Source organism: Lepus europaeus, chromosome 2 (assembly GCF_033115175.1).
Source record: "Lepus europaeus isolate LE1 chromosome 2, mLepTim1.pri, whole genome shotgun sequence".
NCBI classification, from domain to species: Eukaryota; Metazoa; Chordata; class Mammalia; order Lagomorpha; family Leporidae; genus Lepus; species Lepus europaeus.
Window position 1 is genome coordinate 145,780,378 of NC_084828.1, and position 25,692 is coordinate 145,806,069.

The 25,692-nt window shown below is 41.6% G+C and overlaps 1 protein-coding gene across 4 annotated transcripts in view; it reads right to left on the reverse strand.

The window, feature by feature from the left end:
• Positions 1-25,692, reverse strand: part of PPP2R3A (protein phosphatase 2 regulatory subunit B''alpha) — a 212,665-nt gene that overhangs the window by 68,907 nt on the left and 118,066 nt on the right. For all 4 annotated transcript variants that reach the window (XM_062214313.1, XM_062214300.1, XM_062214319.1 and 1 more), the window contains one exon: positions 16,946-17,048. In XM_062214313.1, the coding sequence (XP_062070297.1) occupies positions 16,946-17,048 (103 nt within the window). The remainder of the gene's footprint in view (positions 1-16,945; positions 17,049-25,692) is intronic.

Sequence of the window (25,692 nt, forward strand, 5' to 3'; positions counted from 1 at the left end):
GGTCTTTTCCAGGAAGTCTTTGCCGGTGCCAATATCTTGCAGGGTTTCTCCAATGCTCTCTAATAATTTGATGGTGTTGGGTCATAGATTTAGGTCTTTAATCCATGTTGAGTGGATTTTTGTGTAAGGTGTAAGGTAGGGGTCTTGCTTCATGCTTCTGCACATGGAAATCCAGTTTTCCCAGCACCATTTGTTGAATAGACTGTCCTTGTTCCAGGAATTGGTTTTAGATCCTTGATCAAATATAAGTTGGCTGTAGATGTTTGGGTTGATTTCTGGTGTTTCTATTCTGTTCCACTGATCTATCCATCTGTTTCTGTACCAGTACCATGCTGTTTTGATTACAACTGCCCTGTAGTATGTTCTGAAATCTGGTATTGTGATGCCTCTGGTTTTGTTTTTGTTGTACAAAATTGCTTTAGCTATTCGAGGTCTCCTGCGTCTCCATATGAATTTCAGCATCATTTTTTTTAGATCTGAGAAGAATGTGTTTGGTATTTTGATTGGTAATGCATTGAATCTATAAATTGCTTTTGGGAGAATGGACATTTTGATGATGTTGATTCTTCCAATCCATGAGCATGGAAGATTTTTCCACTTTTGGGTATCCTCTTCTATATCTTTCTTTAAGGTTTTGTAGTTTTCATCATAGAGATCTTTAACATCCTTGGTTAAGTTTATTCCAAGGTATTTGATTGTTTTTGTAGCTATTGTGAATGGGACTGATTTTAGAAGTTCTTTCTCAACTGTGGCATTGCCTGTGTATACAAAGGCTGTTGATTTTTGTGCATTGATTTTATATCCTGCTACTTTTCCAAACTCTGTTTTTTTTTTTTTTTGACAGGCAGAGTGGACAGTGAGAGAGAGACAGAGAGAAAGGTCTTCCTTTTGCCGTTGGTTCACCCCCCAATGGCCACCTGCGGCCGGTGCGCTGCGGCCGGCACACCGCGCTGATCCAAAGCCAGGAGCCAGGTGCTTCTCCTGGTCTCCCATGCAGGCATAGGGCCCAAGAACCTGTGCCATCCTCCACTGCACTCCTGGGCCACCACAGAGAGCTGGCCTGGAAGAGGGGCAACTGGGACAGAATCTGGCGCCCCGACCGGGACTAGAACCCGGTGTGCCAGCGCCACAAGGCAGAGGATTAGCCTATTGAGCCGCGGCGCCGGCCTCCAAACTCTTCTATGAGTTCCAATAGTCTCTTAGTAGAGTTCTTTGGATCCCCTAAATAAAGAATCATGTCATCTGCAAAGAGGGATAGTTTGACTTCTTCCTTCCCATTTTGTATCCCTTTAATTTCTTTTTCTTGCCTGATGGCTCTGGCTAAAACTTCCAGAACTATATTGAATAGCAGTGGTGAGAGTGGGCATCCCTGTCTGGTACCAGATCTCAGTGGAAATGCTTCCAACTTATCCCCTTTCAATAGGATGCTGGCTGTGGGTTTTTCATAAATTGCTTTGATTATATTGAGGAATGTTCCTTCTATACCCATTTTGCTTAGGGTTTTCATCATGAAAGGGTGTTGAATTTTATCAAATGCTTTCTCTGCATCTATTGAGAGAATCATATGGTTTTTCTTCTGCAGTTTGTTAATGTGGTGTATCACATTGATTGATTTGCGAACATTGAACCATCCCTGCACACCAGGGATAAATCCCACTTGGTCTGGGTGGATGATTTTTCTGATGTGTTGTTGTATTCTAATGGCGTGAATTTTATTGAGGATTTTTGCATCTATGTTCATCAGGAATGTTGGTCTGTAATTCTCTTTCAATTCTGCATCTTTCTCTGGCTTAGGAATTAAGGTGATGCTGGCTTCATAGAAAGAAGTTGGGAGGATTCCATCTTTTTCGATTGTTCTGAATAGTTTGAGAAGAAATGGAGTTAGTTCTTCTTTAAATGTCTGGTAGAAGTCAGCAGTGAATCCATCTGGTCCTGGGCTTTTCTTTGTTGGGAGGGCCTTTATTACTGTTTCAATTTCTGACTCAGTCATGGGTCTGTTTAGGTTTTCTATGTCTTCATGGTTCAATTTAGGTGGGTTGCATGTGTCCAGGAATCTGTCCATTTCTGATAGATTTCCCTGTTTGCTCGCATACAACTCTTTGTAGTAATTTCTGATGATTCTTTTTATTTCTGTGGTGGCTGTTGTTACGTTTCCTTTTTCATCTCTGATTTTATTGATTTGGGTCTTTTCTGTTCTTTTTTTAGTTAGTTGAGCCAATGGTGTGTCAATTTTATTCATTTTTTCAAAAAACCAGCTCTTCGCTTGGCTGATTTTTTGTAATTTTTTTTTTATTCAATCCTGTTGATTTCTTCTCTGATTTTAATTATTTCTCTTCTCCTACCAGATTTGGGTCTGGTTTGCTGCAGTTTTTCTAGATCCTTGACATGTGCTGAAAGCTCATTTATTTGGTGCCTTTCCAATTTCTTGATGTAGGCACCTATTGCTATAAACTTTCCTCTCAACACTGCTTTTCCATATCCCATAAGTTTTGATATGTTGTGTTGTTATCTTCATTTACTTCCAGAAAGTTTTTGATTTCTCTTTTGATTTCTTCTATGACCCAGTGTTCATTCAGGAGCATGTTGTTCAGTCTCCATGTGTTTGCATACTCTCTAGGGATTCCTGAGTTGCTAATTTTCACCTTCATTCTGCTGTGGTCTGAGAAGCTGCATAGTATGATTCTAATTCTTTTAAATTTGCTGAGACTTGCTTTATGGCCTAGTATGTGGTCAATCCTAGAGAAGGTTCCATGTACTGCTGAGAAGAATGTAAAATCTTTAAATGTAGGATTGAAAGTTCTGTAGATATCTGTTAGATCCATTTCGGCCATAGTGTCGATTAAATCTGCTGTTTCCTTGTTGAACTTCTGTCAGGATGATCTATTTCTGAGAGTGGAGTATTGAAGTCCCTCAGTACTATTGTATTGGAATCTAAGTCTCCTTTTAAGTCCCTTTACATATCTTTTAAATAAACCGGTGCCCTGAAATTAGGTGCGTATACATTTATAATAGTTACATCTTCCTGTTGAATTGAATCCTTAATCATTATATAGTGTTCTTCTTTGTCTCTCTTAACAATTTTTGTGTTAAAGTTTATTTTTTCTGATATCAATATGGCTACACCTGCTTTTTTTTTGGTTTCTGTTGGCATGGAATATCTTTTTCCAACCTTTCACTTTCAGTCTGCATGCATCTTTGTTGGAAAGATGTGTTTCTTGTAGGCAGCAAACAGATGGGTTTTGTTCCTTAATCCATTCAGCCAGTCTGTGCCTTTTAACTGGAGAGTTAAGTCCATTAACGTTCAATGTGACTATTGATAAGTAGTGACTTTGCCCTGCCATTTTCCCAAAGATATTTTCTAGTATATGCTTTGAGCTTCCTATGATCTTTTACTAGTAGGTTTTCTTCCTTTACCTTCTTTCATATAGATGACTGTGTTTCTGTGTTTCTGTGTGTAGCACATCTTCAAGCATTTTTTACAGGGCTGGACGAGTGGCAACAAATTGTTTCAATTTCTGTTTGCTATGAAAGGTCTTTATTTCACCTTCATTCACAAATGAGAGCTTTGCAGGATATAATATTCTGGGCTGGCAGTTTTTCTCTCCTAGTACCTGGGCTATGACTCGCCATTCCCTCCTGGCTTGTAGGGTTTCTGATGAGAAGTCTGCTGTGAGTCTAATAGGAGATCCTCTAAGAGTAATCTGACATTTCTCTCCTGCACATTTTAGGATCTTTTCTTATGTTTCACTGTGGTGAGTTTAATTACAACGTGTCGTGGTGAGGATCTCTTTTGGTCATGTTTACTAGGGGTTCTTTGAGCTTCCTGTACTAGGATGTCTCTGTCCTTCTCCAAACCTGGGAAATTTTCTGCTAGTATCTCACTAAAAAGGCCTTCTAATCCTTTCTCCCTCTCCATGCCTTCAGGAACTCCTAGAACCCAAATGTTATTTTTTTCAATAGTATCCTGTAGATTCTCGACAATATTTTTAAAGATTTCTAATTTCCTCTTTTCTTTGGTTTGACTGTATTTTTTCCAGTTCTCTGTCTTCTAAACCTGATATTCTCTCTTCTGCTTCGCCCATTCTGTTTTTAAGGCTCTCTAATGTGTTTGTCATTTGATCTATTGAATTCTTCATTTCATTATGATTTCTCGTCACTATCACAGTTTCATGTTCTACTAGTTCTTTCATTTCATTTTGATTCCTCCTTAATATTTCATTTTCGTGAGAGAGATTTTCTATCCTGTCCAGTACGGATTTCTGTAGTTCAAGAATTTGAGAACTTCTTAATGTTCTTATCAATTTTTTGAGATCCGCTTCATGCATTTCTTCTATCTCATCATCTTCATAATCTTGAATTGGGGTGTCTTTTTCATTTGGGGGCGTCATAGTGTCTTCCTTATTCTTGTTACTTTGGTTTCTATGTTTGTTGTTTGGCATATTGGAGATATTCTTTGGTTTCTTCGCTGTGGTGTTTTTTCTCGTTATACTATGACTCTAGATTAAGTGGACTGTCTGCTTTTGATGGATCCTTAGAGGCTGTGATGGGTGTGGCCAGAGAGCTTTGTTTGGTTCTTCAGTGTTAAGGGTGTGCCAAAGGTGACTCACCCAGGTTGTTCTCTCTTGCGCGCGCGCGCTCTCTCTCTCTCTCTCTTTTTTTGACTCAGAAGGGAAGTAATTCCACACAGCTGAGTGGAATTGAGGGTAGTTGATGTATGAAATCTGGCCCCTGTGGGTATTTTTCTGCTCTACCCCAGGGACCACACAAAGGATTTATGCAGCCCTCAGTGTGGTCTCAAATTTCTCTGCAGTCTCTCACCTGGTTGCCAAGGTTACCGAGTTTGTGTACTCGGTGAATTCTCTTGCCCACTGTCAGATTTTCACAGTCTCAGTTCATTAGCTCCACACTTTCACTAGGTCCTAACCTCCTGTTATTTCTCCCCACCAGAGTCAGATTTTTCTGCTTGGCTGATGGCGGGCGCTGCTTTACATATGTCCAAAATGGCGCCTGCTCTCTGTCTTGCTCGGCTTTGTAAGGCAAGTGGAGAGAGAGGCTAGTGTCCGTGCCGGTTCCCCTTATTTATTCGTTTTTTTCTCTCCTCCAGTCAGCCTGGTGAACTTTCCCCAGTGGGGCTTCAAGCCTCGTTCTCTCTAGGCTCTTTCTGCCTTTCCCCGCCTATGTCTCAGGTTACTGAGGTTTTTGTCTCACCTCCCCTTCCAGTGCTGGCGCACAGACTCTGTGGCTGGTCTTCCACGCTGTGGGCGTCCTTGTTCTCCCCAAAGGTCCTCCATGTCACATCCACTAGATCCGGAAGAGTTTCCTCTGCAATTTTTTCCCGAGCCTTTTCCTGAGACTACAGTATCTCCATTTTTATTGAACTATCTTTTCCCGGACTATCAGTGTGCACCCTCACTATTCTGCCATCTTCTCCATTTCTTTCTCTATTTTCTCCAGTGCTGTTATGTTCACTTATAATAAAGTTCAGTTCATCTGTTACTGTTTACATTCTGTTTTGGATTTCATTCCCACAAGATCTTGACAGTTTTAATTAATTATTTCTTGAAAGGAGAATATATGAAACAGTACTATGGTTCTCAGAGTCAGAACTCATGTAGAATTCCTAACAATATCAAGTCTTCTCTCTCATAAATGAGACACAATCTCTTCAGTCTCATAAATCAGTTTTTTTCAGTCATGTCTGGCAGTTTTCAGTGTACAGTGCTTATACAACTTTTGTCAGCATTATCTACAAATAGCTAGAGTTTTGCAGTGGTATTATAAATGACATCATTAAAATTTTCAATTCCTGTCTCTCTCTCTCTCTCACTGTCCACTCTGCCTGTCAAAAAAAAAAATTTTCAATTCCTAGTTGACTGTTCATAGTACACAGAAAGACAACTGATTTTTGCATATTGATAACATTTGGTAAGCTTACTAAACTTATTTATTAAATACATCTTTAGTAGTATTCTTTTAATTTTTAGTTTTTAACATATTCATGTGATTTGTAGACACAGTTCTAAGAACATGATGATATTTCCCTCCTTTCCTTCCTCTCTCCCTATCTCTCCCTCCTTCCTTCCTTCCTTCTCCCTATTTTTAGGTTTTGAGATAACATGTTTTAAATTTACATTATAGTAAAAGAGCTAATACTTCACTGAATGAGAAGTTGAACAAGTAAAAAGCAAAAAGACCATAATTTAGTGGGAATATAGACAACGGCTGTCACTGAATGGAAAAATGACCATTTCACACATATACACTAAGCTTTAAAGTAATCACAAATCATTAAAACTAGAGTAGTAGAACATGTTTAACCGTTGATTTGATGATTTGGTGAAGGTATAAAACAAAGTTTTACAAAACTGTAACTGCAGCAATACTGGCACACACAGACATTTCTTTCTTTTTCCTTTTATTAAATTTTAGCTTCCACATTTAAGGGAGGACATGTGATATTTGTCTTTCTGGGTCCGGCTTATTTCACTCAGCATGATGTCCTCTTGTTGCATCCATTTTGCTACGTGGCAGAATTTCACTCTTTTTTAAAGATGAATAAAAGTCCATTGTGTATATGCCACATTTTTTTTGTCCATTCATCTGATGATGGACACCTTGGTTGATTCCAAATTTTGGCTATGGTGAACAGTACTGCTATGAACATAGTGATGCAGGTATCTCTTTGATTCATGGTGTTCAAGTGTTTTGGGCATATACCAAGTAGTGTGATTGCCAGATCATACAGCAACTCTTTTTGTAGTTTTTTAAGAAATCTCTTAAAACACTGTTTTCCATAGCAGGTGTACTAATTAAATACAGCTTTAGTAGTATTATAAAAATGCAGCTATATTATGTTTTCTTTTTCATTTAATTCAAAATATTCCTAAATATTTTTATTTCTTCTCTGATCCATGGACTATTTAGAAGCTATGAAATATTTGGGAATTTTTCATAGATTAGAGATTACATTCCTAATTTAATTCCATTATGGTCAGAGAAAACATATGACAAGTACAAGGGGACTTCAGGAAGTTCATGCAAAATGGAATTAAAAGTTTATTTCGGTGCAATATTTTTTTGAAACGTGTTTTGTCATAATACATATTTTCCTTATATCCATGAATTTCAATTTTTTACATCATTTACCTTTTAATTCCTTTTCTATGAACTTTTTGCGGTACCCTTGTACTTCTAAATTTATTGAGATTTGTCTTATGGTTCTGAACAGGGTCTGTATCAGAAAATATTCTGTGTACGTGTAAAAGGAAAGGATATTCTGCTATTGTTGGATCACATATAATATGAATGGAAATAAGGTCAGGTTGTTGACAGAGTTATTCAAGTGTTACATGTACTTTTTTCTTTACTTGTTCATTATTGGGAGCAGTGTCTGGACATCTACAGTTGTTAACAGTGGATTCATATCAGTCTATCAGATTTTGCTTCACACATTTTGAAGATCTGTTATTAGGTACATAACATTCAGAATTGCTTTGTCCTCTTGGTAAATTTGATCCCTTTATCATTTCCTAGCAATATCTTCTCCAAAAACTACCTTTGTCTGATACCAATACAAGTAGAGCCACCTAGTTCTTTTTCTTTTATTGTGGGAAAAAGCACCAAACATACAATTCACCTTTCCAACAATTTCCATGTATAAAGTGTAATTTTTTTAAAGATCCATTTTATTTATTTGAAAGAGTTACACAGAGAGGGAGAGGGAGAGGGAGGGAGGGAGGCAGGGTGAAAGGTGGGAGAGGGAGAGGAAGAGGGAGAGGGGAGAGATATCTTCCACCCACTGGTTCATTCCCCAAATGTTGGCAATGGCCGGAGCTGCACCCACCCATCTGAAGCCAAGACCCTGCAGCAGGGGCACGAGGACTTGGGCCATCCTCTGCTGCTTTCCCAGGCCATAGGAGAGAACTGGATTGAAAGTGGAGCAACCGAGACTTGAACCAGCAGTCATATGGGATGCCGGTGTTGCAGGCCAGGGCTTTAACCCGCTGCACCACAGCGCCCGCCCCTACAGTGTAATACTGTCAACTACACACACACTGTTGTGCAGCATATCCTTAGAGACTCCCACTCGCCTGATCCTGCATGACGGACAGCTGCAGACCCACCAAACAAATGCCCCTCTGCCCCTCCTTGTCCCTGGCAACCACAGCCTATTTCTGTTTTGAGAAGCCTGATTCCTTAGATTCCTCTCATAGCAGAATCATATAGTATTTGTATTTTTGTGCCTGGGTTTATTTCACTGATCGTAATGTTCGGAAGGCTCATCCACACCGTAGCACATGACAGGCTGAGTAACATTCCACTGTGTAGATACACTGTGGTTTCTTCTCCATTCATCTGTTCACCCTCCAAGCACATTATGCACCTCACTAACAAGGGACGCTCAAGCCAGCATCAGTGCTCAGAGTTGTTAGTGAGGTTTCATGACGTAGGCATAACTGATTGAACTCAATCTCAGCCCCAATGTCCTCACCCCAGCCTCTGTCCCCATCACCTGGCTAAACTCCCCAACGTCTTGTCACATTCTGGCACGACTAGCTCCCTCCTCAAACTGCCCACCATGACTTACTTCATTAATATAAACTCAGACATGGTCCCAGGACCCACCATGAAAAACAAAGACACTCTTATAATTTGGAAAACTTCAAGAATTTAGGTCTTTCCTAGGAACCCAGGTTACAAACTTGATAGATTTTTCTTCATTATTATTGTACAATACCCTCTCCATAACACATATGTTAGGGTGCTTGAAGTTGTTCCACTGCTTACTGATGCTCTTATACATTTTCTTTTGGGTCTCTGTGTCTCATTTTGGACTCTATTGCTGTGTCTTCAAGTTTTCTAATAATTTCATTTGCAATATTCAACCTGCTGTTAATCTGATTGGGGTATTTTTCACCTGTGACACCTCTGCCTTCATCTCTGTAAGTTCAATTCGGGTCTTTTAAAAAGTTTATCTTCCATGTCTCCACTCAAGCTTTTGGGTATATGGAAATCAATTATGACATATTTTAACGTACTTGTTGGCTAATTTCAACATCTGAGTCAGCTCTGGATTTTTTTTAAGAGAAGGGTTTCTCTCTTTTTGAAATTAAAAAAAATTATTTATTTGAAAGTCAGAGTTATAGAGAGAGGGGGAGATACACATATACACACACACAGGGAGGTGGGGGAGAGAGAGAGTGAGAGTGAATCTTCCATCGCTGATTCTCTCTCCAGATGGCTGCAATGGCCAGGGTTAGGCCAGGCTAAAGCCAAGGGCCAGAAGCTTCATTAGGTTTCACATGTGAGTAGCAGGGGCCCAAAGACTTGGGCCATCCTCTCCTGCTTTTCCCAGGCCATTAACAGGGAGTTGGATCAAAAGTGGAGCAGCTGAGACTTGAACCACCACCCATATGGGAAGGCAGTGTTGCAGGTGGCAGCTTTAGTGGCTACATTACAGTGCCGGCCCCTTCTCACTGCTTCTTAAAGCAAGTTATCCATTTGTAAACTGCTGATTTCTTTGGAGGCACTATCCCCACAAACTTTTCTTTTTCTTTAATAGATTTGTTTATTTGAAAGGCAGAATGACAGAGGGAAAGGGAGAGGCAGAGATCTTCCATCTGCTGGTTAACTCCCCAAATAGCTAACAGCAGGTCAGTGCCAGGCCAAAGCCAGGAACCAAGAACTCCATTCCAGTCTCCAACATGTGTTCCAGGGGCCCAAGTAATTGGGCCATCTTATGCTGCCTTCCCAGGTGCGTTAGCAGGGAGCAGGGTGGGAAGTGGGCAGCCAGGACTCAAATTGGCACTGTGGTATGGGATGCTGGCATCACAAGAGACAGTTTAACCCACTGTGCACAATGCCAGATCTCCATAAACTTTTCACAAAGCATCAATGACCAAGTTTCACGGTAAATTTGATGCCTGTTGCCTCAATTTTAGAATGCATGTTGCTGTGATGGGGGCTCTTTGCTAACTGATGGCTTATCCTTCCTCGTGCTTCAAACTAGATTCTGTTCAGATATGCCATAGCATATCAGAATATGTTTATTTTTGTGCAAAAAATTTAAAAATTTATACTAGTATTTTTTTTTGGACAGGCAGAGTGGACAGTGAGAGAGAGAGAGAGAGACAGAGAGAAAGGTCTTCCTTTTTCCGTTGGTTCACTCTGCAATGGCTGCTGTGGCCGCAGGCGCACCACGCTGATCTGAAGCCAGGAGCCAGGTGCTTCCCCTGGTCTCCCATGCGGGTGCAGGGCCCAAGCACTTGGGCCATCCTCCACTGCACTCTCGGGCCATAGCGGAGAGCTGGACTGGAAGAGGAGCAACCAGGACAGAATCCGGCGCCCCGACCGGGACTAGAACCTGGTATGCCTGTTGAGCCACGGCGCCGGCCTATACTGGTATTTTCATAATACACATTTCCCATGAATTTTTTCAAGATTCCACATACATAACTATGGTAAAGTTTAATTTATAAATGAGGCACAGTAAGAGATTAATAATAATAACAAAACAGAACAATTTTAACAAAATACTGTACTGTAGCCTCTCTCAGAATACCTCACTGTACTGTACACACTCTTGTGACCACATAAGATGAAACGATGCCTGTGTGATGAAATGAGGTGCATGACACAGGCACTGGGATGTAGGTTAGGCTACTTCATGATGGTCACCTGAACCCAAGCCTGTGATACAGTCACCGGTCACTGCCCACCAGATAACCTGGCTGACCACTGACTAACAGGTGGTAGTACATAAAATGTGGACATGCTTGGACAAAGAGATGATTTGTGTCCAGGAAGGACAGAGGAAAGACTCCCTCCTACTACTCAGACTGCCATGTAATCTAAAACTTGCGAATTATTTCTGGAACTCTTCATTTAATATTTTCAAGCTGTGGCTGATTGTAGATAATTATAAAAGTATCTATGCAGAGAAACAGTCTTCTAATCTACCCAAGAAGGCCACCTTTACACCTCACTTCTTGCTGATCATTCACACTTTTAGGACTTATTAGTTATTGCTATAATTAAACATAAACTCAATTGTAATTAAACTCCATATTATAAAAATGTTTCTCTACTGCTTTACCAACATTAGAAAATATCTACTGAGTCTTTTCTATGGAAGAGGAGGCTTTAGATTATTTACACTGTCTCATTCTATTCCCCTACCCTAATATTTGGGGTTGTTTTTGTTTTTTTCTTGGTTATCTTTGTAAACTAAAATAAAGGATTCATACACTGAATTTTCATTCCAATCATCTTAGTGTTTTGACTTACATTTATATAGAATAATAATAGCACCATATTATTATTTTATCTTTTCTTCTCATTGTTCTTCACATTTTGTTAGTAGTATCTTGACTTTTACATTATGGAGGTTGTTTAACACTGTTCTGTAACCATAATAAAATTTCTACAGTTTACCTATAATGTCACTTTAGATATTATAAACTAAATGCCTTTATAATATTTTAGCTATCTAAATATTGCTGGTAGGTTAATTGCTGATAGTATACCTGGATTCCTTAAAAATTCATGAGACAGAATGGAAAAACAAATTTATTTTAGTGTAAAAAACTCTGAAATCCGTGTATATGAGAGCCCTCAAAAATTCATGGAAAATGCACATTATGAAAAATGCATGAATTTTAGCATTTTTTGTGCCAAACTAAACTTATTTTTAATTCCATTTTCCATGAACTTTTTGCAGCGGCCTCCTACGAAGAATAAATTCTATTTCTCATAGGTCCTGCACCATGCCCCTAGGAGCATTCAAAGGAGCATATCCCTGGCTTTGAGATTAGGCTGCTTTTTCTTTTATTATTTTATTTTTTTTAAAGACTGATTGATTTATTTTGAAAGTCCGAGTTATAGAGAGTGAGGGAGAGACAGAGAGACAGACAGATCTTCCACCTGCTGGTCTACTCCCCAGATGGCCTCCAGGGCAAAGGTTGGGCCAGGCTTATGGAACTCCATCTGGGTCTCCTATGTGGGTGGCAGGGACCCAAGTCCCTGGGCCATTTTCTCCCTTCCCAGATGCATTAGCAGGGAACTGGGTTGGAAGCAGAGCAGCTGGGACTCGTACCAGTGCTTATATAAGAATCCAAGGGTTCCAAGTGGTAGCTTAACCTGCTGTATCACAATTCTACCTCATAGTTTTAATATTTTTGAGGAACCTTACTGATGTTTTCCATGATGGCAGTGCCAGTTTACATTCCCATCAGTGGTGTATGAGGTTCCCTTCTCTCCACACTCCACCTTTTTGACAGAAGCCATCCTAGCAGGTGACGTGATATCTGTGACTTTCATTCACATTTCTGATTAATGGTGCTGAGCATTTAAAAAATACCTGTTGATCATTCATCTGTCTTCTTTTGAGAAATGTCTACTCAGATACTTTGCCCATTTTATAAATAGTTATTTGTTACTACTGGGTTGTTTGAGTTCCTTGTTTATTTCGGATTTTCTCTTTATCACATAGATGGTTTGCAGATATTTTTTTCCCATTCCAAAGGTTGTCTCTGTACTCCAGTGGTTGGTTCCTTGGCTGTGCCAGATCTTTTTAGTTTTATGTAATCCCATATTTTTGCTTTTGTTGCATATGCTTTTAGGCTCATATATATAAAAAATTATTTTCCATACCAATGTTCATAGGGCTGTTCTTTTTATCCGTCTAATAGTTTTACAATTTCAGGTCTTACATTTAAGTCTTTAATCCACTTTAGGTTGATTCCATATAGAGTGTGACAAAGATTTTTCTAGGGGCCAGTACTGTGATGTAGCTGGTTAAGCTACTGTCTGCAGTGCTAGCATCCCCATATGGGTGCTGGTTCGAGTCCTGGCTGCCCCACTTCCAATTCAGCTCCCTGCTAATGTGCCTGGGAATGCAGTGGAGGATGCTCCAAGTGCTTGGGCCCCTGCCTTCATGCGGGAGACCTAGAATTGGCTCCCGGCTTTGGACCGGCCCATCTCCAGCTGTTGTCACCATTTGGGGAGTGAATCAGTGTATGGAAGACCTCTCTGTCTCTCTTTCTCTGTGACTCTGCCTTTCAAATAAATAAAAAAAATCTTTTTAAGAAAAGATTTTTCTTATTGTATAGTTGTTTTGTATAATCTTTATTAATATTGTAGTTATTTTTCAAAGAGTATGCTTTAAAATGTCTCAGAAAAACTGAGAAAATAACCTTCACTCAGGTTCCCTTTACGTTAATTAGCTTTTTGTCTCCATAATGAAATTCCTGAGAAAACTAACTTTACAAAGAGAAAAGGTTTATTTTGCTCACAATTTTTTTTTTAAGATTTTATATATTTATTTGAGAGGTAGAGTTAGAGAGAGAGGGAGAGACAGCGAGAAAAGGTCTTCCATCCACTGGTTCACTCCCCAAATGGCTGCAACAGCCGGAACTGGGCTGATCCAAAGCCAGGAGCCAGGAGTCTCTTCTGGGTCTCCCATGTGGGTACAGGGGCCCAAGCACTTGGGCCATCTTCTAATGCTTTCTCAGGCTGTAGTAGAGAGTTGGATTAGAAGAGAAGCAGCTGGAGCTACAGCTAGCACCCATATGGGATGCCGGTGTTGCAGGCAGAGGTTTAGCCCACTATGCCACAGCACTGGCACCTCGCTGGCAGTTTTGAAGGTTCAAATCCAAGATCAGGTGGGCCTACTGGCATGGCCTCTGATGGGGGCAGCAGTAGTGGAATGTGGAGCGTGTGAGCCAGGAAGCAGAGACAGTGGCTGGACCCAACTCAGCTCTTCAATCAACCCTCCTGTGAGAGTTTCCTTCTGAAGATACACACCCATTTGACCTGTGGACTTCTCAAGCAGGCCTAACTCCTAAGAAACATCAAAGTTTCTACCCCTTTAGTACCATTAACTATGACTTTGGGGTTTAAACTTTATAAGTTCCAGAGCCAGATCCTGTTCCAATCACAGCACTCTTACTTTTAGCATTTTATGTAAGAATGGTACATTTGTTACAGTTAACAAACCAATATTGATATATTATTATTAAAGTTCATTAGTTCGCATTACATAAAGTCGTTTTCCTGTTCCAGGATCCCATGTATATTTTCGCTGTCATGTCTTTGGCTGTGCCGGTTTCTCAGATTTGCATTGTTTTGAAGACCTTTGACAGTTTTGAGACATATTAGTCAGGTATTGTGTAGGCTGTTCCTCTATTCCAGTTTGATGGGTTGATGGATTTTAAGGAGAAAGATTTCAGAGGTAACATGTCATTTTCCTCACATCACATGAAGCATACAGACTATCAACATGATTTATGACTGATACTGACCTTGGTCACCAGGTGGAGGTGGCATTTATTGGGTTCCTCTACCTTAAAGTTACTCTGCCCCACCTCCTCAGAAATCACTATGCACAGAAATCACAGCCCACTCTTAAGCACTACAGTTACGCTCTCCTGGAGGTGGAGCATCTACTAAGTTATTTGGAAGTCTGTACAGAAGATTTGTCTCTTTTCCCTATTCTATGATTTATTTGTATCTATGTGTAAAAAGTCTTAAAAAATTCCCAAATGTGGGGTCAGTGCTGTGGTATAGTGGTTAAACTACTGTCTGCAGTGCTGGCATCTGATATGGGCACAGGTTTGAGTCCCGGCTGCTCCACTTCCGATTTAGCTTTCTGTTATGACCTGGGAAAGCAGTAGAAGATGGTTCAAGTCCTTGGGGCCCTGCACCCATGTGGGAGACCTGGAAGAAGCTTCTGGCTCCTGGCTCCGAATTGGCCCAGCCCTGGTCGTTGTGGCCATATGGAGAGTGAACCAGTGGATGGAAGACCTCTCTCTCTCTCTGCCTCTGCCTCTCTGTAACTCTGCCTTTCAAATTAATAAATAAATCTTTTAAAAAAAGAAAAAAGAAGAACAAGTCCAGGACATACAAGCAGCACCACACTGGTGTTTTAAACATGGGGAATTATCGTTATAACTGGAAAGCCATGCCGTGTGGTATTCACTAGAGTCAGGCTGGTGTCTACCTGTGGGTGGCAGTGACTGGGCTGAGCATGCAGAGCTCTGGGGATAGCGGGAAGTTGTTTCTTCATCTGCGTGCTAGTTACATAGACATGCCCACACGGTGCAAATTTATCAACTGGTGCACCTGTGATTTTGATGTTTTGTTCGAGTATATTTCAACAAAGACCTCAAAGAAAAAGATAGCAGTCATTGATGCAACTCAAAAAGAAAAATGCCAACTATGTCATATTTTTAAAAAGTGCCTTTCTTTGGGCATCCTTGCTAATATCCAACAAGGATTTACCAGAAAACCTAAAGCAATGATATATCCAACAGAAATAAAAGGCAAATCTTAGCATCAAAGAATTTGTGATCTGCTTATGAAACAACATTTAGACATGAAATTAAGAGTACTAACCAGCAACATGTGCAGCTATGAAGAATGCTACAGTAAAAGCAGATCCAATACTGAACTGTTGCTCATGCGAAGGCCTACACAGAAAAGCTCCTCACACAGGCTCTTTCTGTTGCAGATCTCTTTCACCTCAAAAGTGGTCAGCTAGGCCAAGTAGGCCAAAAGCTGGTGGACCCTGCATTCAAACCTGCGATGCACAGGGTGTTACAAAAGCCACCAAGGTTTCTAAGCCACTTCTTTTTCCTGCCCAGAAGAGGTCAGCACAGAGCCTGCACTGGTTGGGAGTGAAGTAACCAATCCAGTGCAGGAGATCTGAGGGCAGAGAGACAGGAAGTACAAAGGGGCCTGACAAGGGGAGGATTTTGTGTGTCAGAAACAAGAAAGTCTGTGGCAAACAAGAGTAATGGGACCCGGCTGCCTGGCAACACTCCCCGGGAGGCAGCTAAGCCTGAAGAGAAAACAGCTGAGTGGTCCTTACAGGAAGATGGGCTCTGGGTTTCTTTACCAAAGATTCCAGAGCCTGACACACAGCACAGAAGCGGCAACGATGGCCCAGATCTGAAAGGCTCTTCTGGCTAGGAATGATTGAAGTCTCAGCAGCAACCCCGGCCCTATCCTGGTGCTGCGTGAAGCCTCAGAACTGCAGGACTCTTAGGAACGAATGAGGTTAAAATTCCCCTCCAGCCTGGTGCATCAGGGCTAAAGTCAGAAACTCAAATAGTAACAGAAAATCAAAAAGCTGGTATCCATCAGACCTGAGACTTACCTTTTCTGTAAGTAGAACAACGTATGAGCACACCACATAAAGTTGCACAAATAGAAAAGGAAAAATGGGAATTACACTGTTGTTTCATTTGTCTGGTTCCATCAGTGAAAACTGTTGCACATGAGTGAGTTTGCCAGCTCGGTAAAGAGTCTATGCTAATGTTATAAATTACCGCTCTCGGCTGGAATCTGCCGAACGGACTGGAGACTATTGCCCTTCAATTACTCAGACAGAAGTGCTTTCACAACTTCTGGTCTTTTTTCCTCTTAGCTTTTCTCACTCTCCCGATTACATTTATAGTCCGGTAGCAACGGCCTCTGTGGATCTCAGCGTAATTGAATTCCAGTTATCTTCTCTCCCTTTTTTCCTATTCTAATTTTCTGTTTCCACTAAATCCTGGGTTGAAAAATCAGAAACCGAGCATTTTAGGACTTTGCTTAGTCCAAGAGCTGTGGCTGTGATGCTTCCTACCAGGTTCTTAGCCATGTTCCATGCTGGCATTCTCCAAGTTATCTTCTTGAATTTCCAGTGCTTCAGAAACCGCTTCAGTTATTACAGTGGGTGGCATGGGAAGTCGGAGTGGTCCCGTTCAGCTATTTTATACTAAAGACTCTTTTAGATCTCACTTAACAAAAGGGTTTTATTGCTAAGACAAATGAGAAAACTTCTCTTCTAGGCTTCTGACCTTAGATCTGTGTAGCTCAAATGATATGTTATAGTGACAAGTTTCTTAAAAGCCTCTGAAACTCCAAAAGTAGAATCATATTTTCCAGAGGAGACGGAAGTTACCTGAAGTAAAGGGATGAAATCCTCCTGTTCCAGAGAGCTGCAGCTTGGCTTTGCCAGAAGGCTGATGAACTTAGATGCGTCATCGTGATGGTTATTCAGCAACCTACAAAAGAAACAAGGGCTCAGGAAGAAGGGCTGCTATGGAAAACAGTGACTGCAACCCAACCGTTGCCAATTTCAGTCTGGTCTGAAGGCTATTTAGTTCAAGAACCATGTGGTCTTTTTATACAGATGTAGAAGAGGGAGAGGTGGGTTGTGACACAGTGGGTTCAACCACTGCTCGAGACACCCGCATCCCCTATCAGAGTGCCCAGTCTGAGTCCCAGCTCCTCCGCTTCAATCCTTCCTGCTAACGCAGCCATGAAGGCAGAAGGTGATGGCCCCGTACTGGGGTTTCCTGCCATCCACCTAGGGGATCCAGACGGATTTCTGGGTTCCTGGTTTGGCCTTGCCCAGCCCTGGCTGTTGCAGGCATTTCAGGGAGTGAATCAGTAGCTGGAAGCTCTTTCCCTTACAACCCCCACTTTTCCTCAATCTCTGCCCCTCCCCCTAACTCACTCTGCCTTTCAAATGAATAAATAAATCTTTTCAAAAAATTAAAAAAAGGAATTTTCTATGCTCTCATAAAAGCTCAATAACAAGATGGTATATTACTTTTTAAACTGTATTTGAGGCTGAGACCAGAGTCAACTGAACTAACGTAGGTGAAATATGTATTAAAATACACTGGATAGAAAATGTCCATTCAGGTTAGCAAAGGACATGTGGGATCCGAGGTAGGCACCGGCCAGGGGGGGATGCATCAGATGGACTCTGTGTCCCACACAGGACAATACATCATGCATGCCCAGGTTGGCAGACACACTCAGTGCCACCCCGATAAGGGGCGTTTGAATTTCGACTGAAGGAACAGGTTTAAAAAAAATGAATGCTCCATTAAGTCTTCTACGTGTCCAGAATTCCTTTCCTCCAACTATTTGCTGGACATTCCCACTTGGAGACTATACATGGATATTAAAGTTGAAATACTGAAAACCAAATTTAAAACCATTTTTTTTGAAGTCAGTCCTTTACTTGACATTTATTTGTTAATGATGGTACCAACTTGAGTTGTCTGGGCTCAAAAATTAAAAATCACTTTCTCTTCTATTTTTCTTCATATCTAATAAGGTTCTAAATTTTCTTGTTTTTCTTCCTTAATCACTGAATGCTATGTGGAAGGTATTGTGTCTGGCCTTGAATACAAAGAAACTGGAATACAAAGAAACTAAGAGGAGCTGTCAAAAAGTTCATGGGAAAATGCAATTACAAGACCATGTCCACCTTCCATGAACTTTTTGAAACTCCCTCTTAAGGCACAGTTTTCTGCCCTGCCAGGAGCTTACATTCTGGTGAGAGAGCCGTCCCAGCACTGTGCTACTGGGGGACAGCCAGGACAGGAATAATGAGCACAGGCTGTCAGGGAAGGACACAGCAGGCCAGAGAGATTCCCTGGAAAGCAGTCGGGAGGGAGAATGGCACAGCAGTGAGTGCAGCATGGACAGATGCCTGGGGCACAATGTATGGGACATCTGGGCAGCAGCATGTGCAGAATGGGAAGAGAAGGGGGAGCACTGCTAACGTAAGTAACACAACTTTCCATCAGACTGGATACCGGCAGGCAGATCCAATGCTAGCGGCCCTTTTATGTCAGGTCAAGCCTGGTTTCAGCCCACTCTACTGAAGAACTGTCACGTGATAATGCCACACTCGGAAGCGTTGTTCAGAAAGACCAAGCAAGAAACAATGAGTGCCTGAGCATGGATAATGGCAGTGAAGAGAGAGAAAGGGCCCCCTTTGGAAGAAGTGAAGGGCCATGGTAGTTGACAGGTGTGGGAGGTAAAAGAAGGAAGTAGTCTATGACAACGGCTGTGTTTCTAACTTGGACCATTAGGTGCCTAGAACACGGGAGGGGAATACTGGAGTCTTAAGGAGTTTCAGACAACTGTTCCTCCCTTTCTATTTCCACTTCATGTCAAGTCCAGGGTCTTACTATTTCATGCAAAGACTGTTAGCAGGGAAGAGGTTCTTAATAGGCTTCAGTGTTCATCCAGCCTTACACTGTAGGCAATCCATCATTCTAAAACACTGTCTAAAATAATTTCCTTTGTCAAACGTGTTCGGTTACCATCTACCACTTACATGTGTAAGTCTAAATGCCTATGCTGGGCACTGAAGGCCTTTTTTAAAAATTATTAATTTATTTGAAAGGCAGAGTTACAGAGAGGCAGAGGCAGAAGCAGAGGCAGAAGCAGAGAGGTCTTCCATCTGCCAGTTCACTCCCCAAATGGCAGCAACAGCTGGAGCTAGGCTGATCTGAAACCAGGAGCCAGGAGCCAGGAGCTTTCTCCAGGTCTCCTATGTGGATGCAGGGGCCCAAGCACTTGGGCCATCTTCTACTGCTTTCCCAGGCTATAGCAGAGAGCTGCATCAGAAGGGGAGTAGCCAGGATATGAAGTAGTGACCATAAGGGATGCTGGTGCTGCAGGTGGAGGCCTAGCCCACTATGCCACAGCACCAGCTCCTATGGTGTAGCTTTTTTTTTTTCCAATTACTTATTTGCATTTTATTTGAAAGGCAGAGAGACAGAGAAAAATCGTTCATCTGCTGGTTTACTCCCCACAGTGGCCACAACATCAAGGGCTGGGCCAGGCTGAAGCCAGGAGCCCAGAACTCAATCCACATCTCCCACGTGGGTCTCAGGGATCCAAGTACTTGAGCCATCACCCGCTGCCTCCCAGAATGCACATTATCAGGAAGCTGGATCAGAAGCAGAGGTGCCAGGAATTGAGCGAGGCTCTTTGATACAGGATGCAGGTGTCCCAGACAGTGACTTAACCACTGTACCAAACAGCTGCCCTAGGTTTAGTCTCATCATCCTCTGACATGCTCAAGCCCCTGAAGTTAAATAAACATGTTTCAGATAAGACTCCTGTAATGGGTGCTAATGGGAACCAGCTCTTAGGATCAGAAAATGGGTGGAATGATCACCACAGAACGGCAGTGAGGCCTCTGTTATAGTTCAAATATGATTTGGCTCCCAAAGACACACATAATGTTAAGTCCCCAAATCATAAGTTGGAGGGTAGTTAGAGGGTGGAAACTTACTTTAGTCTATGGTGTTTGGGTGGTGGGTCTAAAGTGAGGTCCTCGGGTCACTAGGGATGTGCCCTTGGTAGTTCTGGAGAGATGAAGAGAAGAAGCCTCTCTCTGCTTTCTGGGTCACCATCTGAGTCTCTGCATGAGCTCCCCACCATTGCCATCTACCTCCCTCATTAGAGGTCAAATCAATGGTGCTGCCCAGTCTGGGACCTGAACTCCAAAACTTTGAGCTAAATATTGTTTATTTAGCTATATATATTTTATTTAGTATTTTGAAAAGCTGACTGCAGAAAACTGGTATCGAGGAGTGGGGTCATTACTTATCACTATAATGAAGGTAGAGGAGCTTTTGGAATCAGTTTACCAGAAAAGGCTGGAAAAGTCTGAGGAGCAGGAAAGAGAAGGCCTAGGATGCAGTAAGTGGAGCATTAAGGGTGATTCTGGTGAGGGCTCTGTAGACCAGAATGCTAACAAAAACACGGACAAAAGGCCATGTTGATGAGGTTTCAGATGGAAATGAGGATTCCACTGGGACCTGAACCAGACATCCCTGTTACACTGTGGCAAGGAGCCTGGCTTCACTGTAGCCAAGCCTCCAGGCTTTCTGGAAGGCTCCAGGCCTTTTATCCACTTCCTAAGGGGCGTGGTTATGTAGCCTGATGGGCAGGTGTGCACACAGGTGGGGTCAGGTGAGGGCAGGAGATCACACAGGGGCGTGGTGAAGGTGTGGTCTTCAGCTCACAAACTTAATCCATTTTATCCTATCTGCCTGCCTACATCATTCCCCTCTCAGAGAGATTCCTGCCCTTAATCCTAAGGGCCTAGAATAATCACATCTTCTATAGCTGCTTCCTTCTTATGAGGGGCATATGAAATGCTATAATTTCAACATGATTTGGTTCCCATGAATGACCTTAAACCTCAAAGTCCTAAATTGATGTTGTAAGAAGATAGAAACTTAATCCAATTATGTTTTTGGGAGGTGGAGCTGGTGGAAGTCCTTACATAATTAGCGGAGCCCCTCATGAGGTGATACTCATGAGGGAGTTGTTATGAAAGCCCAAATTGGACTCTGTCTGTCCATCTCTTGCTCTGTTTCTTGGCTCACCCCGTGATGCTTCAGCTGCATGAGCTCTGCCAGTGCCTTCATCAGAGGTCAAACCAATAGGGCTGTCTGCTCTTAGACTTGAACATTCGAACTTTTAATTAAATAAACCTTTCCTCTTTACAAAGTTAGCTGCATCACATGGTTTGTTGTAGTAATGAAAAGCTCACTAATACAAGTGCTTTTAGTAAAAAGGAGAGCACTATTAAATAAAAACAACAGAGATATGACAGATGATATTCTGAGAGACACTGACAGGACAAAGTCAAATCGGGAATGGCCTTTTAAAATCACAAGTATGAAACAGAGATACAATATGAATTATGATTGTTTTTCTGCCAATGCTACTAGCTGATAAACTCTATACAGCAGGAGAAAGAGAGATAGTAAAAGTTATAAAACAGAATGATGATAAGCATAGCTATTTTTACAGAACTTTTAACACACAAAATATTGTGCTGTTAATAGACAAATGACACATTGATATGAAAAAGTGAAAGAAAGGAAAGCATAAAACAAAGCCAAGTCTTCTTGATTCCACCTGAGAGGAGTTCCGCCTAAAAGCTGGTACTCCAGGAATGGAAACAAAAAGGCTGTGAAGTAGTGTCTTTCCCTTAAGAATGTCCTGCCTGTAAGAAAAACAGGTATTGGAGCACAGGTACAAACTTAGCAGGACGGAGACCAGAAGAGGCAGGGAGACAGAACTTTAAGGTGTTCATTCTTAAACTACAGAAACAAGACTAAAGCCTCCAACTCATATGAGCACTCTGTCAGGAGAGAATATTTCCCTTCATACTTGTGATTTTTGTATTTTCGATTTAATTTTCAAGATTTATATAAAACTTGTTATTGCTGTTATTGGAGCAACTCCACATGCATATGTATATGCCAAAATGTTTTAATTCTGAACCACTACCTGTTAGCTAGCTAGCTTTTTGTACTTGAAAGTTTATTTAATATACTGAGCACAAATTGCTATATGAAAAGGGGGCAGTTTATAAGAAATCACCAAATTAAACTCATCTTCTCCAAGGTCAGCATTTGAAAGCATCATGCTTAGCTGCTTAGTCTTCCAAAACAGCCATACTTGGGTCTCTCTTAAAGCACCCTGGCTTTTAAGATATTTTGAGAGCTCAAAAAGGAGTCCCCACTAGAGGGCACTCAAACCATTTTAGTATCTGACCACAAGGTAGCACTTTACTACACACATACACACACATATCAAGTCTATATAATTTTTTTAATGAAAAAAGATAGGGACAGTGCTCATGCCATGCATCTTCATAAGCAGCTTCCAACAGTTACCCAAGATGGACATTTGTCCATCATGTCTTTTTTCTTCCCTTTTGCTTTTTGTAGAAATCCTTTTTGCTTACAGATAAAATTGCAATGATTCATCTCAAAAAAGGAATACAGCTTTTGGGAGCTGGTGCCACTGTGTTGCTCCAGCCATCAGTGTACGTGTCCATGTTTCCTGAGTGACACATGACCTTAACCAAAGCCTTGACTGTTATTCTTAAGATTAAGCAGTTAACAGGTAGATTAAATTGGATACCAGTTTTTCCTTGCTATATACACACACAGGTACATAAACTTAGGGTCCTAGAATATTCAAAATAGAATATAAGTAGTTGTATTTCTTCTCTCCAGCTCTAGTGTTTCCTATAATACACTATGTCCCTTTTCGCTATCTCCCAGCTCATTCCAATTTTTCTTTTAAACAATCATAACTTACTTCTTACTACTTTATTAGGGTTTTTAAATGGTTTCTGCCAACAAAGGTGAGCTCAGTGGTTGAAGACATCTCTGACAAGAGCTGTGTCATCTCCCTGTTCTTTTTTAACAGCACTTATTATCAAGTGTTACAGTGGATGTGCTATGAAACCTGCATAAACAAATTTTTAATTTAATCAACTATTGAGGCTGGGGCTCGGTTAGGCTAAAAGTAGGAGCCAGGGACTCAGTCAAGATTTCCCACAGGGGCGGCAGTGGTCTGACAATTTGATCCATCATCTGCTGCCCCCCAGGCACATATCAGCACAAAGATGGAATGGACAGCAGAGCTGGGACACCAAGCCAGGCACTCTGATGTGGGACGCAGAGTCCTGACATCTTAGCCACTACATCAAATGCCCACCCCAGCTCTCGATCCTTTTCACTCCTTGTTCAGACTCCATCTGAGGCCTCTTCATTGTCAGGGTAAAAGAACCTAGCTGAGTGGAAGCTAGAACATCTGTCCATCTTCAGTTTTTGAATGCTGCTTTTACTGTATGCCAACTTAAAAACAAAAGAACAAAAAACAAAACTCCCCTGCTGTTCAGGTCCCAGGCTCTTTTTCTCTTTCTCTATGTTCTAGGCTGCCAGAAATACCAATGGAAAATACTGCAGGGGCAAATGCCAGTTGCTTTGTTAGTTTACTCTTGCTAATTAGTGCTGTTTTTCTATTTCTAGGCTCCAAGGAACTCCCTCACTTTTGTAACAGCTTATCCAAACATTAAAAAAAAACCACTTTGCATATTTTATTAGACAGCTTTCTCTTTGCTTCAGGAGAGATGAAACACTGACCATGGAGCCAGCTTTTAAAGCATGTTGTTCAGATGGTGTAATAAGGAGTGATTATCCAAGGTTTTTTAAAATTCCTGATACCTGGAAAGTTTAGAACTGTTCCCTGAACAAAATGGCTAAAATCCACATGGACACCATGAAGCACTTAACACTTTTCATTTTTGGAAGTCCATTACCAGGTAGTCTTAAATACCATGACTACTTCAGTTTTAATGTGATGCATGAGGAAGAATGTGGTGAACGCAACTTGCTGCTGGATTTTATTTCTCTTAAATTTACTTATTTGAGAGGCAGACTTACAGAGAGAGGGAGAGACAGAGAGAGATCTTCCATCCACTGCTTCACTCCCCGATGGTCACAAGGGCCAGAGCTAGGCCAATCTGAAGCCAGGAGCTTCTACTGGGTCTCCCACTTGGGTGCTAGGGCTCAAGCACTTGGGCCATTCTCCACTGCTTTCCCAGGCCATCGGCAGGGAGCTGGATTGGAAGTGGATTATCTGGACTTGAACCAGTGCTCATATAGGATGCCAGCGCTGCAGCTGGAATCCCAACCCACTACACAGCTCAGGCCCCACTGCTAGATTTTTAAAACTAAGAATGTATTTATTAATCATCTACTATGGTCTCAAGAATTACACTACGAAGGGTATTGGTGGTATGAAGGGATTCGAAGGAATCTATGAGCTGAATTCTGCTGGTATTATATGGTGTTTTAAATAATGAAGAGGAGGAGGAGGAGGATGATAGGTGACCAGAATATTCCAGTGGTTTACTAGGAAGGATTTCTATCTCAGAAAAGAATAACACATATAAAGAAGCTTGATCAGTTCATAGAATAGAAGGGGCAAGCTGGGGGGCCAGCACTGTGCGATGCCGGTTCAACTCCTGGCTGCTCCACTTCCAATGCAGCTCCTTGCTAATGCACCTGGGAAAGCAGTGGAAGGCGGTCCAAGTGCTTGGGCCTCTGCATCCATGTAGGAGACCCAGAAGAAGCTCCTGACTCCTGGCTTTGGATCAGCCCAGCTCCGGCCCTTGTGGCTATTTGGGGAGTGAACCAGCGAATGGAAGATTACTCTCTCTCTCTCTCTGCCTCTCACTAATTCTGCCTTTCAAATAAATGAATAAATTTTTTAAAAAGGGGGCAAGAAGTGACATTCTCCTCAAATATGTAAATATTAAGAAAAAATCTGGGGGCCAGCGCTGCGGCTCAGGGGTTAACACCCTGGCCTGAAGTGCCAGCATCCCTTATGGGCGCCGGTTCTAGTCCCGGCTGCTCCACTTCCAGTTCAGCTCTCTGCTACAGCCTGGGAAAGCAACAGAAGATGGCCCAAGTCCTTGGGCCCCTGCACCCACATGGGAGACCCGGAAGAGGCTCCTGGCTCCTGGCTTCAGATCGGTGCAGCTCCGACCACTGTGGCCAATTGGGGAGTGAACCAGCGGATGGAGGACCCCTCTCCCTCCCTCCCTCTTTCTCTCTCTGCCTCTCTCTGTGTAACTCTGACTTTCAAATAGATAAATAAATCTTTTTTTTTTTAAAAGAAAAAACCTGTAAAGATGAAAAAAGGGAGAACAAAAGAAAAGAAGAACAACTTTGGATTTCAGAAAATTTGTCAGGCTGTAAAATCCAGGAATACTTTGATGAATCTACTAGTCCTTTGCCCTTAACTAGAACTTTCAAAGAGTAATGATGAAATCTATTAGACTTCAGCTATTTTTGATAAGTCAATTAAATATAATTCTAAATTAGATCATGAGAATGGAATTGTATTTTTCATACGATGTATGTGGCTGCTCCCCTTCACAGGAGAATCCTTATTCACTCTGATGTCACTGCTGCCAGATTCGAATTCTGAGGCTAAAACTGAACAAGTAAAACTAAGAAACTATCAAATAGCTACTAATGAGGCATTTTTGCAGACTTTTTTTCACTGTTTTAA